The sequence below is a fragment of the Ranitomeya variabilis genome, chromosome 6 (assembly GCF_051348905.1).
Source record: "Ranitomeya variabilis isolate aRanVar5 chromosome 6, aRanVar5.hap1, whole genome shotgun sequence".
Lineage (NCBI taxonomy): Eukaryota > Metazoa > Chordata > Amphibia > Anura > Dendrobatidae > Ranitomeya > Ranitomeya variabilis.
In genome coordinates, this window is record NC_135237.1 from 158,728,219 (window position 1) to 158,744,332 (window position 16,114).

The 16,114-nt window shown below is 44.0% G+C and overlaps 1 protein-coding gene across 3 annotated transcripts in view; it reads right to left on the minus strand.

The window, feature by feature from the left end:
* HECW1 (HECT, C2 and WW domain containing E3 ubiquitin protein ligase 1) overlaps nt 1-16,114 on the minus strand; it is a 414,968-nt gene that overhangs the window by 231,349 nt on the left and 167,505 nt on the right. For all 3 annotated transcript variants that reach the window (XM_077269169.1, XM_077269167.1, XM_077269168.1), the window contains one exon: nt 14,676-14,783. In XM_077269169.1, the coding sequence (XP_077125284.1) occupies nt 14,676-14,783 (108 nt within the window). The remainder of the gene's footprint in view (nt 1-14,675; nt 14,784-16,114) is intronic.

The window sequence follows — 16,114 nt, forward strand, 5'->3', positions numbered from 1 at the left end:
TGGGGCAGGGGCTGGCTGAGTTGTCAGTATCGTGATATACAGCTCAACCATCCAATCTGAGGCTTGGTTGTGCTGAGCTCTCAGTGTAGTGAGTGACAGTCCAGTTGCCCAATGAGGGCTGAAACATACTGGTGTCTCCAGTACGGAATGATTCCCAGGCCATTTAGCTGGCTGTCTGCCTTTTGTCTCTGACAGTTGTAGCTCTGCTCTGCTTCATATGAGTTTGCTCAGTGCTGTGAATTCTGTATTTAGATCTTTTGCTGACCGACCTTGGATTTGCCTTTGACCGTCTGTGTGACGTCTAGAAAGGGACAGGCTACGAGAGTGGACCTTCTGGGTCGCGGCACTGAAGGTAGCACGGGCGAGCGAACCTGGGTGGACCAACCCAGGGATACAGGGATTGTTAGGAGCAGACCCGAGGGAGTCAAGTACCGCAACAGCGGGCACCAAGAGGGACGGCTCAAGAGGAAACACTAGGATGAATGCGCAGGCTAGGGACCAGGGAGACTAAGAAAGGTAGAACCGGGCAGGAAGACTAGACCGGACAGGTAGACAGGACGGGGCAGAAAAAGGGCCAGAACTGCGTACGGAATGCACACGGTAATCAGGCGCTGCCAACATGGAGGAACTGCCTGATATACCCTGTGCCAACACCTGATTGGAGCGCAAATGCCTCTGGGAAGGTGCAGAGAGGGTTAATAGGACAGAGGAGGCAGTGACAGGAGCCTGGAGCGGTGAACGGGGGCTGCAGAGGGGTAGCGGCAGCAGTGGCCGCAGGCGTGACAGTCTGTTTGCCTAACCCCTTTGTCTTGATCCGATAACTTCTTGGAATTCTTATCCCGGACTGTGACCTTTGCATCACTCCTGTTTATAATGTATCATCCTGGCTTTTGACCACGGACTCCCTGACCTCCCTACCTCACAATGTGTCCATAAGTAGTGATTATCATCACAGGTAGGTCATCAATTCAAATGTACTGTTATATTTATTTTTAACTCATTTACAGTGCAACATTAATTCCACAGAGCTTCACAGACTTCATCATCACTGTTCCCACCAGGGCTAACAATCTAGATTCCCTATCAGTATGTCTGTAGTGTGGGAGGAAACCCACGCAATCACGGGGAGAAAATGCAAACTCCTTGCAGATAATGTCTTTGGTGGGATTTGAACTCAAAATTCCAGCGCTGCAAAGCAACAGGTCTAACTACTGAACCACCGCAGCGCCCACACTGGAAAGCTGATCTTAGGTGCAACTCACACCTCTGGGATTATGGTGGAAGCAGGGATTCTGGTGGCAATCGTAAATGGTCAGGGGTGACAAAATGTCACTTTATGTGGAAGATAAAAAGAATAAATTTGGAATTACTCTCAGTGCAATGTTAATAAGTTAACTTTCTGCTTATAACAGATCAGATTGACAATAGATATTGAGGGTTGCTGGCTATTGATGGATCCTAGTCTGACAGGTAGAATTTGCACTGTTGATTTAGAATCATCCAGCAACTATAGGGGTAAAAATGGTTATAGCAGACAGGGGATACTGGGAAAGATGTTATTGTGTCCTGGACATCCAAGAGTAAGGTGTGTGTTAGAGAGTCTCCTGTCAGACTGAAATCAGACAAGCTGTATAGACCAGTTCTTCCTGGGAAGTGATTGCTTTAATCATAGTAGCAGTCAAGACAGCCAGGAGCATCCTTATTACCTCAATATAGAAGTGAGAGAGCTGCAGCACCGGACTCATCCCCTCCCACCACCTCACTGCATGAGCAAGGAACAGTTCTGCTTAGGTTAAGGCAGTGTGTATTTAAATAAATTATCTGTGAAGAGAAGTTGTCTGTAAAGAGACTTTCATGTATGGTGATGAAGTATTGCAAGAAGAGAAGTGATTCTGTGTGATGAAAAGAAGCTTGAATAAAACCCCTGTGACTAACTTCAGCTCAGAACTGTGTGATAGCTGTGTGCCTGTAAACCGTTACCTCCCCTCTACTGTGAAGAATTATAATTAATGGTCACCCCGAGTAAGATTTCCCCAGGATTCCAACAAGAACTCGTGCTTCCTTTGTATCACTCTCATATCCTGAGTGGCGGGCATGCAACATTAGTTTTCTCATTCATCATTTTTACTTCTTGGCTTTTTGACTTTAGTTATCTTCCTGACTATGTCACATGTAGATATGTTAAACACATACATATTGATTAGTGCAGACACTTGAAACCTGCCATTAGCCTCCTATTAACCAAGGGTGCGGCATAAAAAGTGAAAGTGTGGGAGGTAAGAAAACACTTTTTTTTAATTAATGCAGCACCCTGGGTCCATTAATAAGTTCTCTGCTACTGGATACAAAGGTTGATTTATCACTATGGCCCTAACTCATCAAAGTAATTTCACCACCAGATTTCTAGAGTAAAACACTTTGAGAAGTAGCTAATTGTTTGTGCAACGTGAGTTTGTGCAAACATTTTGCAACTTTTGCCATTTTTATGCCAGTTTTGCCCAGCTCCGTTGTAATAGGCATAGTTTTGGAATAACTTACAAGAGAATGGAGTGAGATTTCTGGAGTAAGGTGTAATAATTATAGGGGATAATTCAGGAGACTGTTTGCGTGGAACAAGATAACTACAGGACACAGTTTTATAAGTGGTAAAGTCTATATTATCACACGGTGATTCAAACAGGTGCAGAGAGAAACTCAAGTCCACAACACTTGGTGCAAATAATAAACGCAGCTTAGCAGTCTATAGGAAACTTCAGAGGAAAATGCAATCAAGCAAAAAATCTATGAAGCACAGTTATTCTTGAGGATACTTGACACGAATAAATCCTTGTCTTAGTCCAGACACAGATAGATATGCTTATAAGGCAGTTCAAATAAAATCTTAGCTCAACCTGGGAGGCCTGGTTAATAGTCTCAGGTTATTGCAAAAGCAGCAACAGCTTACATGTCCAGCAAATGCAGATGGAAGTAAACACGAGCAGCAGATGAAGGAGGATTACTGGAAACTTGTGTATGCAGCAGGAACTCAGAGCAGAGTAGCAGGATCACCACACAGGTTTACAGGAGCAGGTGTATAGCCAGGGAGTAATCAGAGGTCAGGAGCTGGATGCAAGGCAGAATACTCTAGCACAGACTGAAGGCTGGGGTGGAGTTTTATAGCAGGAAGACACAGTGCACATGAGACCAAAGACGCCATCTTTGAAAAGGGCAGTAATGCACAAAAGGTAAAAAATGTTCAGAGTCCCGACATAATGTATGTCACAGCTCATGATGAATTAGATGACCAGTGGCGTCACGCAGAGCGCCCCGCCCCAGCCGCAGATTTGTGGTGAGGCACACGAGGAGGCAAGATACTTTTCGGATGCGCCAGATCCATTAAAGGCCTTGTGCCTCTTAATGAATCAGAAGCATCAGACTAAACAATGCCGATCTTGATGATTTGGGGCCTATATGTTTTTTCTGCTAAGATTTCAACTTTCCTATTCAGTAGAGTTACTCTTTCTGCGCTTTTACAAAGCCTAGTGCTTATTCTTTCACTGAACCATTTTCTTTAGTCTGAGAAGCTCCCAATCACTTAGCCCAATGAATCTTTCTCAATTTCATAAATACAGAATTAGACAGAGGAGATGGAGGTGATGAGGAAAAATATAACATTTAGTTGCTGCAGCTGTTTAACAAGTGAATGTTATGTGAAATGGTGGCAATGAATTTGAGTAATTCTTACTTCAAACACAAGCATTGTTTTAGCATTATCCAGAGGGGAAGCTATTATTGCCTGATTCACAGTAATCGAAACATATGCAATACTTAAAGCTGAGAAACACATTTTATAATAATAATACTGCCATCACTTTGCATCTTAAAGGGGGCCTGCCACTATTTTCTTCACAGAAGAAACATAAAAGTACTGTATATTTTGCCTATGCAAATTAGGTTTACAAAACCCCCAAAGATTTCTGGCTCTGTTTAAAATGTTGTCACAGGTTTTCCGCGAAAGAGAGGAGCCAGAAAACCACAGCGTCTGAGTTCTCATACTCCTACACTGAATAGAAGCACTTCTACCTCATATTAAATGGTGCAGGTTTCTTTTATTAGTGTAGGGGTTAATCTGTTCAGCCTGGAGACTCTGCTTGGAGGATCTCACATGTGCAGTATGAGCCATTCCCCTCTCCTATGCCTATGTAGTCTAGGTTCTGACAGTCAGGATTGCCAGTGTTAGGGTACCGTCTCACAGTGGCACTTTTGTCGCTAAGACGGTACGATCCGTGACGTTCCAGCGATATCCATACGATATCGCTGTGTCTGACACGCAGCAGCGATCAGGGACCCCGCTGAGAATCGTACGTCGTAGCAGATCGTTTGGAACTTTATTTCGTCGCTGGATCTCCCGCTGTCATCGCTGGATCGGTGTGTGTGACACCGATCCAGCGATGCGTTCGCTTGTAACCAGGGTAAACATCGGGTTACTAAGCGCAGGGCTGCGCTTAGTAACCTGATGTTTACCCTGGTTACCATCGTAAATGTAAAAAAAAAAAAAAAAGTACATACTCACATTCCGGTGTCCGTCAGGTCCCTAGCCGTCTGCTTCCCGCACTGACTGACTGCCGGCCGGAAAGTAAAAGCAGAGCACAGCGGTGATGTCACCGCTGTGCTCTGCTTTCACTTTACGGCCGGCACTCAGTCAGTGCGGGAAGCAGACGGCTAGGGACCTGACGGACACCGGAATGTGAGTATGTTCGTTTTTGTTTTTTTTTACATTTACGATGGTAACCAGGGTAAACATCGGGTTACTAAGCGCGGCCCTGCGCTTAGTAACCCGATGTTTACCCTGGTTACCCGGGGACTTCGGCATCGTTGGTCGCTGGAGAGCTGTCTGTGTGACAGCTCCCCAGCGACCACACAATGACTTACCAACGATCACGGCCAGGTCGTATCGCTGGTCGTGATCGTTGGTAAATCGTTTTGTGTAACGGTACCCTTAGTCTTGTACTGCCTGGTGCAGGAGTGGAGGACTCGGTGTTCGGTAGAGGCGTTTTGGAGACTTGTTCTGTGAATGTTGCTAGGTGTTTCGGCTGTGTGAAATCCACTGTCCTCTTCTGTTTAATTTCCCTACCTTTTCTACCCGGTGTTTCCCTCTGTTGTCTGTGAGTGCATATTTGTATGATTGCTATATTCCTTTATCCCTGTAAGCCCACCTTTGTTAATCTGATTTATGTATATACATACACTCTTCCTCCCCACTTCCCTGGGAAGAGGAAGGGACAGATAAGGGCTGATTCAGGAGCTCAGCAAGGTACATGGCCCCAGCATCTTCACCATTAAAAGTAACCTGGGGAATGAGGATAGCCAGCATGCCCCTAGTGCTAGGGACAGGGTAGGAGTCCCTGGTCTTGGGTTATCAGACAACAGAATCGTGACAAGTCATTAGTAGCATTTTAGACAATCACATAATTGCCAACAGTCCTGATTCTAAATGAGGTAATTTTTGAAAAGTTGGACTTGTTTCGCTTAGAAAAAAAGACGTCTCAGAGGAGATGTCATTTACATGTATAAATATACAGCTCTGGCAAAAATTAAGAGACCACTGCAAAATTTTCAGTTTGTCTGATTTTTCTCTTTATAGGTATATTTTTGAGTAAAATGTAAATTGTTCTTTTATTCTATAAACTACTGACAACATGTCTCCGAAGTTCCAGGCAATAAATTTTGTATTTATTTTCTGAAAATGAGAAATGGTCAAAATAACATAAAAATGCATTGCTTGCAGACCTCAAATAATGCAAAAAAAAAAAAAGTTCAGAATCATTTAGAAACAATATAACTAATGTTTTAACTCAGGAAGAGTTCAGAAATCAATATTGTGTTGAATAACCATGATTTTTAATCACAGCTTTCATGCTTCTTGGCATGCAATCCACCAGTCTTTCACATTGCTTTTGGGTGACTTTATGCCACTCCTGGTACAAAAATGTAAGCAGTTCTTCTTTGTTTGATGGCTTGTGACTATCCATCATGCTCTTGATTACATTCCAGAGGTTTTCAATGGGGTTCAGGTCTGGAGATTGGGCTGGCCATGACTGGGATTTGATGTGGTGGTCCTTTGTCCACACCTTGAGTGACCTAGCCTATCCCTGTCATGGCCAGCCCAATCTCCAGACCTGAACCCCATTGAAAACCTCTTCTTCAAGAATAAGATGGATAGTCACAAGCCATCAAAGAACTGCTTGCTTAAATTTTTGTACTAGGAGTGGTATAAGGTCACCCCAAAGCAGTGTGAAAGACTGGTGGAAAGCATGCCAAGAAGCATGAAAGCTGTGATTAAAAATCATGGTTATTCCACAAAATATTGATTTCTGAAATCTTTCTGAGTTAAAACATTAGTATTGTTGTTTCTAAATGATTATGAACTTGTTTTTTTGCATTATTTGAGGACTGCAAGCAATGCATTTTTTTGTTATTTTGACCAGTTCTCATTTTCAGAAAATAAATACAAAATGTATTGCTTGGAACTTTGGAGACATGTTGTCAGTAGTTTATAGAATAAAAGAACAATTTACATTTTATTAAAAAATATACCTATGAAGAGAAAAATCAGACAAACTGAAAATTTTGCAATGGTCTCTTAATTTTTGCCAGAGCTGTATGTGTGGTCATTACAAAGGACTGGCACATGACTTATTCCTTCGAAAGACCTTACAAAGGACCACAGGGCATTCATCACATATAGAGTAAATGTGATTCCAGCAGCTAAATAGGAAAGGATTCTTTCTAGTTAGAGTAGTCAGACTGTGGAATACCCTACCACAAGAGGTAGCAATGGCAGCATGTAAATAAGAGCTTGATGCTTTTATCATAACAAATGGCATTGTAGGATATAAATAATCTAGTGAAGGGGAATGTATAACTGATGGAGAAAGGTTTAACATGATGGACTTATGTCTTTTTCAGCCTATATAACTTTGTATTTGCCAAGAAATATTGAAAGGCAAGTTAAGGGCTTTTCTGACTTGGATCCACAGAGAAAAACCCATCTCCCTGTACATATCAGCAAAATGAGTTTTATTAAATTGCATATTTTGATAACTAAAGTTTCTGAAGAAATTCCCTTTAAGATATACAGCATTATAATAATTAACTGAGACTTCGGTCTCTATGCAGAGAGGGACACGATTTGCCTAAACAGAGACTGCTTAAAGACCTGGAGAACATTAAATGAGACAGGTCTGCTCCGGGTCCCAAGGCAACAAAGAGCCTTAATACGGTTCTCATCATAAGTCTGACAAAGCTGTCAGACCCCTTAATTTTACATGTTCAACTTTAAGGTATTAGCCATAGGAAATCTAGGTCAGTGGTAATCTAATTGGAATTCCATAACGCAGGACTTGGGCTTGGAGAAGCTGCAATATAAACTCTATAGCAGTGCTTAGTTCTGACCACGGGATAAGCTGATTTCACGCCCATACTTCTAGCTTTTTTGTATTCTGGTGTCATTGTCGTTAAAAACAGAAAACACTGGAATCTTATAATCGACTGAACAGAGACTTAAAACATCATAGGCAGAAATATAATAGAGAACAAAGGCAAAACAATTATATCACAATTGTGCTCAAAATGAAGCTGACGGCTCTTTTTCTATCACTCTGGTCTTTTTCCTGTGTCAGCAAGAATTGTCCATTACCTATTTTTCCTCTTGTGCCCAAGTCCCCGAATAAAAAAGTGACAACAGAGCAGCTGTAGGGTTATTATTATTTGTTTGTACCCAGGGCCGTATTTAGAGTTTGTGCCGCCCTAGGCACTTTTAGTGCTGCCTCCCCCATTGGTGAGTATGACTAATGTAGACACTGTCGGCAGTGACTTAGGCTACTTTCACATCACCGATTTTTGCCATTCACGGCAGATCCGGCAGGCAACACAATGGGTCAGCATAGGCATTTTCCTTTTAATGGGAGCAAACCTGGGGAATGACAAAGGTTTGTCCAAATAGCAATAACAATTAACAGTAAATACCATAATATTAATATACAACAAGATGCAAACATGAGAATGGACACCAGAGATAAGTGGGGCCAAATCCATCCTGAAGCCGCTTATCCCTCCCTACAAGTGACCCACACACCACGCCTGTCTCCTTTGTAATTACAAAGCAAAAATGTGTGCAGATGGGAGTAGTAGACCTCACCATCTTGATATTTCCAAGGCTAGCACTGCATGGCACAGGAAAGTTGAGGTAAATACAAGACGGTAGGAAGAAATTCACCAAAATGCTCTGCTTCTCCTCTTTGGCACAGAAGTCCACCGGGCAGTAAACTCCAGGCGGCGTCCTACCCTGTGGCTACCACCCCACCGGCCCTGCGGAGAAATCCTACTGTATGTAATGTACAGTGGGCACATTACATACAGAACCAGAGACGACGTCCGGCCCAATAACACCTTGCCCGTATGGCCCACTTATGGTCACTGCACCCAAGGCCACCTATAGCGGTGAGGATGTACACGGGCAGAGCTGCCGTTCCAGAGTCTGGGAAAGCTGGGTAGAGTTATTGTGACAAAAGTTGCCATTTTTTGGGCTTAGTTTAGACTTTAAAAAGCTGCACAAACAACCCAACTGTGACGCAGACCATCACCGGACACCACAAACCATCTCAAGCTGATAATCCGAGTGGTCAGACCTGTCTGAGGAAGCCAGCGCTACCCGAGGAAGTCAGCGCTACCCGAGGAAGTCTGTGCCCCCCCACTACCACCATCACGCAGGTATGTGATATTTCAGGTCTTAGAAACAATGAATGGGAAGAATAAGAAAATTAATACACCACCATATTGATCCTATAGTATGACAGCTACCAGCAGAAGAAAAACATATATAGCAAGACCAAATCAGCAGGAGAAAAAAATGACGCCATAATGAGCATATAATATGACCACTACAGGAGCTTAAAGTGCCACTGTCACCCCCTCCAGCAGTTATAAACTAAAAGAGCCACCTTGTGCATCAGTAATGCTGCAGTCTAACAAGGTGACTCTTTTAGTTTTTGTTTCTGTTATTCCCACAATAAATGTATTTATAATTTTGCTGAAATACCTCTCTTTGTACCTGGAGGCAGGTCTGAAGCCTCCTCTTTGAAGCGCCCAACCGCCGTCAGTCATCTCTTGTGTTGATTTTCGCCGCCCCCTCAGCGCTGTTATTGTGTGAAATCCGGCGCCTGCGCTCTGCTCTTCTGCCTTGCGCAGGCGCATAGAGCATTTGCCGTCCTAGCGCTGGTGCCGGGTTCCGTTCTGCGCCTGTGCGGGCAGTGCGGCCACCCTGTTACTGAATCCCCGCCCCGTGTTATGCATTATGCACAGTGCGGGGCTGGCATTCCTGGGCATGCTCACTGCGCTTGTCTGACGCTCCCCAGGTCCCCCACCTTTCAGCGTTGCCGGAATATACAGGTATCCTTGCCGGCGTTTGGAACAGCCGCACAGAACAACGCTGGAAGGCGGGGGACCTGGGGAGCGTCTGAGAAGCGCAGTGCGCATGCCCAGGAATGCCAGCCCCGCACTGTGCATAATGCATAACACCGGGCGGGGATTCAGTAACAGGGTGGCCGCACTGCCCGCACAGGCGCAGAACGGAACCCGGCACCAGCGCTAGGACGGCAAATGCTCTATGCGCCTGCGCAAGGCAGAAGAGCAGAGCGCAGGCGCCGGATTTCACACAATAACAGCGCTGAGGGGGCGGCGAAAATCAACACAATAGATGACTGACGGCGGTTGGGCGCTTCTAAGAGGAGGCTTCAGACCTGCCTCCAGGTACAAACAGAGGTATTTCAGCAAAATTATAAATACATTTATTGTGGGAATAACAGAAACAAAAACTAAAAGAGCCACCTTGTTAGACTGCATTACAGATGCACAAGGTGGCTCTTTTAGTTTATAACAGCTGGAGGGGGTGACAGTGGCCCTTTAAGGAATTTAGTGAGGGATGTCAGGCAAACAAAGGAAATCATACTGCTCAAAACAACAAAGGGCTCATGTGTCAGATCTCGATGGATGAAAGGTTCAAGTTAAAAATGTTTGCTAAAATTAAATTGTATATTTCGTTGTCAATAGAAACCAAAGTCATCAACAAATGAGGGCCGTCCCCTGGATCATTCGAAAATCAAAATGAAAAAGAAAAAAAAATACATGCAGGCAAATCCAGTTTGTGTGACATTTATCACTCAGCAGTGTGTGCAGCTGATCCACATCTGGACAGGCTCCTGAGGAGACGGCGGATTGAGTCCGGACGGATCTCCCCCCACATCTCGATCATGGCATCAGGGAGCTCCCGGACTGTGGCATTACTTGGTGGCAATTGCTGCACTGATCTAATATACGATATAAAACCCCAGAGACGGCATTGGATTCCGATCTAGTGATATGAGAGGGCCAGACACTGGCATCAATGCCGCCATCATCCGGGAGCTGGCTACACATGCTCACCACATGGGCATTATCTTGCACCAGGAGCAACACAGGGCTGACTGCACCATTTAAAGTCTAATTATGCTCTGAGAATTTAATCTTGGTACACAACACCATTAAGGGCACTGTTGGCATCTTTTGGAGGTTTATTTAACCCTCCTTGGAACTGCTTACCCGGGTCATCACTGAGTCTGACCCACTACACAAGGCACAGGGTGGGTAGTATGATGGGTGATGCCAGGCACAGGGTGGGTCCTATGATGGTTGATGCCAGGCACAGGGTGGGCAGGGTGATTTGTGATGCCAGGCACAGGGTGGGCAGGGTGACTTGTGATGCCAGGCACAGGGTGGGCAGGGTGATTTGTGATGCCAGGCACAGGGTGGGCAGGGTGATTTGTGATGCCAGGCACAGGGTGGGCAGGGTGATTTGTGATGCCAGGCACAGGGTGGGCAGGGTGATGAGTGACGGGTGATGCCAGGCACAGGGTGGGCAGAGTGATGGGTGATGCCAGGCCCAGGGTGGGTATTATGAGGGTAATGCCAGGCACAGGGTGGGCAGTATGATGGGTGATGCCAGGCACAGGGTGGATAGTATGATGGGTGATGCCAGGCACAGAGTGAGCAGTATGATGGGTGATGCCAGGCACAGGGTGGACAGTATGATGGGTGATGCCAGGCACAGGGTGGACAGTATGATGGGTGATGCCAGGCACAGAGTGAGCAGTATGATGGGTGACGCCAGGCACAGGGTGGGCAGGGTGATCAGTGATGCCAGGCACAGGGTAGGCAGGGTGATGGGTGATGCCAGGCACAGGGTAGGCAGGGTGATGGGTGATGCCAGGCACAGGGTGGGTATCCCCATAATGTCCAAACCAGACCAGAGGCAGATACATATTTACACCCCCATATATACCGATAAAGAGACACCAGAAGGAGCAGTTCCCAATATAACAAATTTTATTGAATCTAAAATAGTAATCACATATAGCAAATATCATATAAGAATAGTTACAAGAGATACAAATCAGGTGGTGAGACCACCCACGACCCGGTGACCGCAGAAATCAAAAGACAAAAGCAACGGGACTCTAATATCCAGACCATAAATCAAATAGCATGGAGTGCTATACCACAGACAGTGGGCCTGGGTAGAACCATTGTGCAAATATGCCTGAGAGTATACACAAGTGACAACATGGGCCTAAAATGATGACAGGCTAGATCCCCCAAGAGAAATAACTATGATACCTGAATAATGGAGCCCCAACCCACTATTGCACACATCCCAATGGCCTCAGATAACAGCACTAGTCCCAGTTAAATACATCTAATGTGGTAGGCACATAATACCTGCAGTCATGGTGGTCTAGGTACGGTCCCGTCGCGTAGAAAACCTCGACGCGCGTTTCACCACACCAACAGTGGCTTCGTCAGGAGGTTTTCTACGCGACGTTATTTCTCTTGGGTGATCTAGCCTGTCATCATTTTAGGCCCATGTTGTCACTTGTGTATACTCTCAGGCATATTTGCACAATGGTTCTACCCAGGCCCACTGTCTGTGGTATAGCACTCCATGCTATTTGATTTATGGTCTGGATATTAGAGTCCCGTTGCTTTTGTCTTTTGATTTCTGCGGTCACCGGGTCGTGGGTGGTCTCACCACCTGATTTGTATCTCTTGTAACTATTCTTATATGATATTTGCTATATGTGATTACTATTTTAGATTCAATAAAATTTGTTATATTGGGAACTGCTCCTTCTGGTGTCTCTTTATCGGTATGTATATGAGTGTGAAGGTATTATCCCCTCTGGTGTCTCTCTTCATTTATATATGAGGTGTTCTCTTTTAGTATATATACATATTACACCCCCACCCCACTCACTATCTGGGACTGGGTGCAAACCATGCCAGTGCTGCTTCTGCTGTCTGTGCTCCAGCTTCCAGCTTCCAGACAGAAACGAGCCTGAGGAGTCTGAGGGAAGTGGTGAGTCACTGACAGAGCCGTGCAGCAAGCAGCGTGGGGGCAGGACGAGGGAGATAATGTTTACTCACTGTGTACTGCTCTGCCGCTGTGAGTCCCAGGCCAGCAATGTGTGTCCCAGCCAGGTCGGGAGACAGGGCGCCGCCATTCCACCTCAACCCCACCCCCGGTAAGTGGACTGTGTGTCAGCAGGAAGTAGGGAGAGTCGGCACCAGCATCACCTGTACTGACTGCCGCTCTGCCGCCCCCTGTCTTCAGGGATGCACCGCCATCCTCTCCTCATTCACTCCTCAGCAGTAACTCGCCGGAGACCCAATACCCCCACAGCAGCCGGAAGACTGAGGTGGGTAGGCGGGGCGACCCCGAACTTTTGCAAAAAAAAAAAAAAAAAAAAATTATTATTATTTGTTTAAACTTGCTCAGGTGCCGCCCCCCTCGAATTGTCCCGCCCTAGGCACGTGCCCTCAAGTGCCTAGTGGCAAATACGGCCCTGTTTGTACCCAGGCTTTATGAAAAACATGTATGGTGCCAATATATATTTTAAAGGGAGTCTGTCAGCAGAAAAAACTGTTCAAACCACAAACAGCACACAATCCTAAAAATAATGAGTCTTTCCTGTCCGGCATCAGAAAATGACTGTTCAAACAAAGCATAGCATTTTATAAGACACATAAGGAATGATTCATTAAGGTATTTACACCAGAAATCTATGTATGCATTACACCAGTCTTAATGAATCGCCCCTATATATATATATATATATATATATATATATATATAAAAAAAATCGCCAGTTGGGACTTCCGGCCGCTGTCCCCAAATCCCATAAGGCACCGCGGCAGTGTCACTTGCGCAAGTGACATACATGTCTCCGCTATTCCCACGCAGGCGCAGTAACAGCCGCGTCGTTACTATGCATGCGAGGGAATAGCGGTGACGTGTATGTCAGTCGTGCAGGTGCAGTTCGTGGGCTGCACAAAAATACAAAAATGAAGGGATGATATAGAACAGATATGTTGGAAAGCGCAAACGGTGTGAGACATGTCCGCTGCTCCTGTCAGCACCACTAAGCATACACAGATGTTAATTTCACCGCACTCCTGATGTGATAGCATAGGGCCTATTTCTAGTCTTAATATTAATTGTATCTTTACAACCTGCCCCCTAGTTTGCATAATGAATATCTGTATATACTTAAAAAAACCTTCTGCAGGCAGGTGGCAGCTGTGGCACCTGCTCTGCAGCAAAATCACATGTTTTATGTGCCAATAAAACATTCTTTTTTCAGATTATTCAGCTAGAGAAAAAAAACAATTTGAAAATGGCGCCTGCCGAGCCTGCGCAGTAGCTGATATTGGTGCTGCTGTGATCCGATAGCTGCTACTGCGCATGCACCGGCAGCGCCATCTAACTGTAGAAGAAAAAAAAATTCCTCCTCCAAGATGGCGCCGCCCGCGCTACCTTCGAGAGCTGCTACTGCACAGGCAACTGATAAAACTGATGCAACACCATGATGTAATGACTGCTCATAAACACTGACTTGTAAGAGGTCTTCCAAGAGTTGGACATCTCACTACTTTACTATCTCACATTAGCAAATCAATTTGATGCAAATTTTGTTAAGTTACGGCTCACACAGACGCTTCACATACTGTACGTGTTCTGCACATGTGTTTCACAGATAAAGTCAATGGGACTGTTCACATTTTCGTGTTTTATCTGTTTTTGATCCAAATCATAGGTTAAACTAGACCATTCAATTTAAGGGCTCAGGAAAAACATAGATAGCCCAGAGTTGCCATCCATCATCTGACAGGTGAAACTGCTACAATGATGCTAAAAACAGTCACAGAGCAAAAATCGATAAAAATCTGATTCAGCATTCTAATGACTGGCGGTTAGTTTTTACTTTATCTGCAAAAAAACCCCACATGTCTGAATGAAGTCTTATAAAAACTATTTAGATATTCATAAAGTTTTTGTATAATTAAGTCTTGAAATTCAGTTTACTCAAATGCAGTAATGAATAAAAATTGTATTATACATTATCTCGCATCCTGCACTACTAAGTATAGTAAAATCTGACAAATCTTTAAGTTCCAAATTACATAAAATACAATGTAAAAAATGCATAGACTGCTACTTTTTTTTTTGTAATTTTAATCTGAATTGTGAAGTCAAATTTAGATAACATAATATAATACCCACCACACACTGTGCTATATACTGTACATTCGAGTCTACTTACGTTCCACAAAGTATGAGCTGGCATCAATCTTCCAGATGATTTGTCCCCGGTGAGCGCCATTCACTCCACGGTTCTTATAATCCAAAAAGTTTTCTGACAACACTTCATCTGGAAAAAGTCAGAAAGTACAGTTAGCGATGGAGAAAAAAATCCACACTGAAAGGAAAAACAGTAGTCCTATGTTTTAGATAGCTGTCTCCATCAATAGTTGGAAACATTTTAGGGCTGAAAAGGCACTACTCCGACCTACAGTGGGTTTATACATTAATTGGCCAGAAACCTTAATCTAATAGTCAAAAAGAAGCATAAATGTCCATTTCGGCTACACAGCTCAGATATATGATCTATCCATTAAACTCTTTAAATCCAAAACCATCCATATTTTGAAAATAGTCATCTATATTCCCCAGCAGAGGTCACGTAGTCACCTTCTGGCCAGTGATCCTCTTAATTATCAAAGAATCACTGAACTAGGACTGTGAGATATTGAAATTATTGCAAAATAATGGCTACATTTTGTTCATTATGTGCACCCTTAGTTTCAGACTACCTTAATAGTTGGATTGCAAGCCAGACCAAGAAATAGTCTTAGGCAAATAGATTTGGGTCCTTTCCATTGCAGTTAGACTCTAGTTCACCATCACAACAAAATCAACTTGTAATAAACATTGTTAAAGCAAATTGATTAGCGTTGAATGAACATGCTCGGATAAAGTGTTATCCGAGTATCTTGGGTGTGCTCGAATAATATGTTCGAGTCCCCGCAACTGCAGGTTTTGTGGCTGTTAGTCAGCTGCAACACACGAGAGATTGCCTAACAAACAGGCAAACCCTGCAAATCATACAGCTGCGGGGACTCGAATATATAAAACAACATTTATCACTTGCGCAAAGAAGAGGATATAAATATATGATCGCCAGGAGTCGACTACTGGAATCTCCAATGATCCTAAGAAACTGCAGTCCACAAGTCTCCTGTGTGAATGGAGCAGTAGTGCGCATGAATGACCGCTGCTCCATCCATTTCTATAGAACTGATAAAGATGATGATCACACATGTACAATACCTCTTCATTCACACAGAGACCTTGATTACCCCACTTCTCATCAGTGCCTGCCCAGCAATCTGTCCACCAGGAATCATATATTTATTATCTAGCCTAAGGATCTCATTTATAGGACACACGCTTTAAGTTTTCCTCTTGGATTCAGTATTGTTCTGTTCTGTAGTGTTGTTGTAGATACACATATATGAGTCATATTTACAATATATACTATTTAACATCCGCATTTGATGCAAACCCTAACAAGTATTACATGCATAGAAGGCATCTCATAATTCTCTTTTTTCTTCACTACTCGCAATGAATGGTCATTTTTGGATTACTTTACTCCCAATTCGTTTGATTTACTCTCTGCCAGCCATAATGAAACTAAAT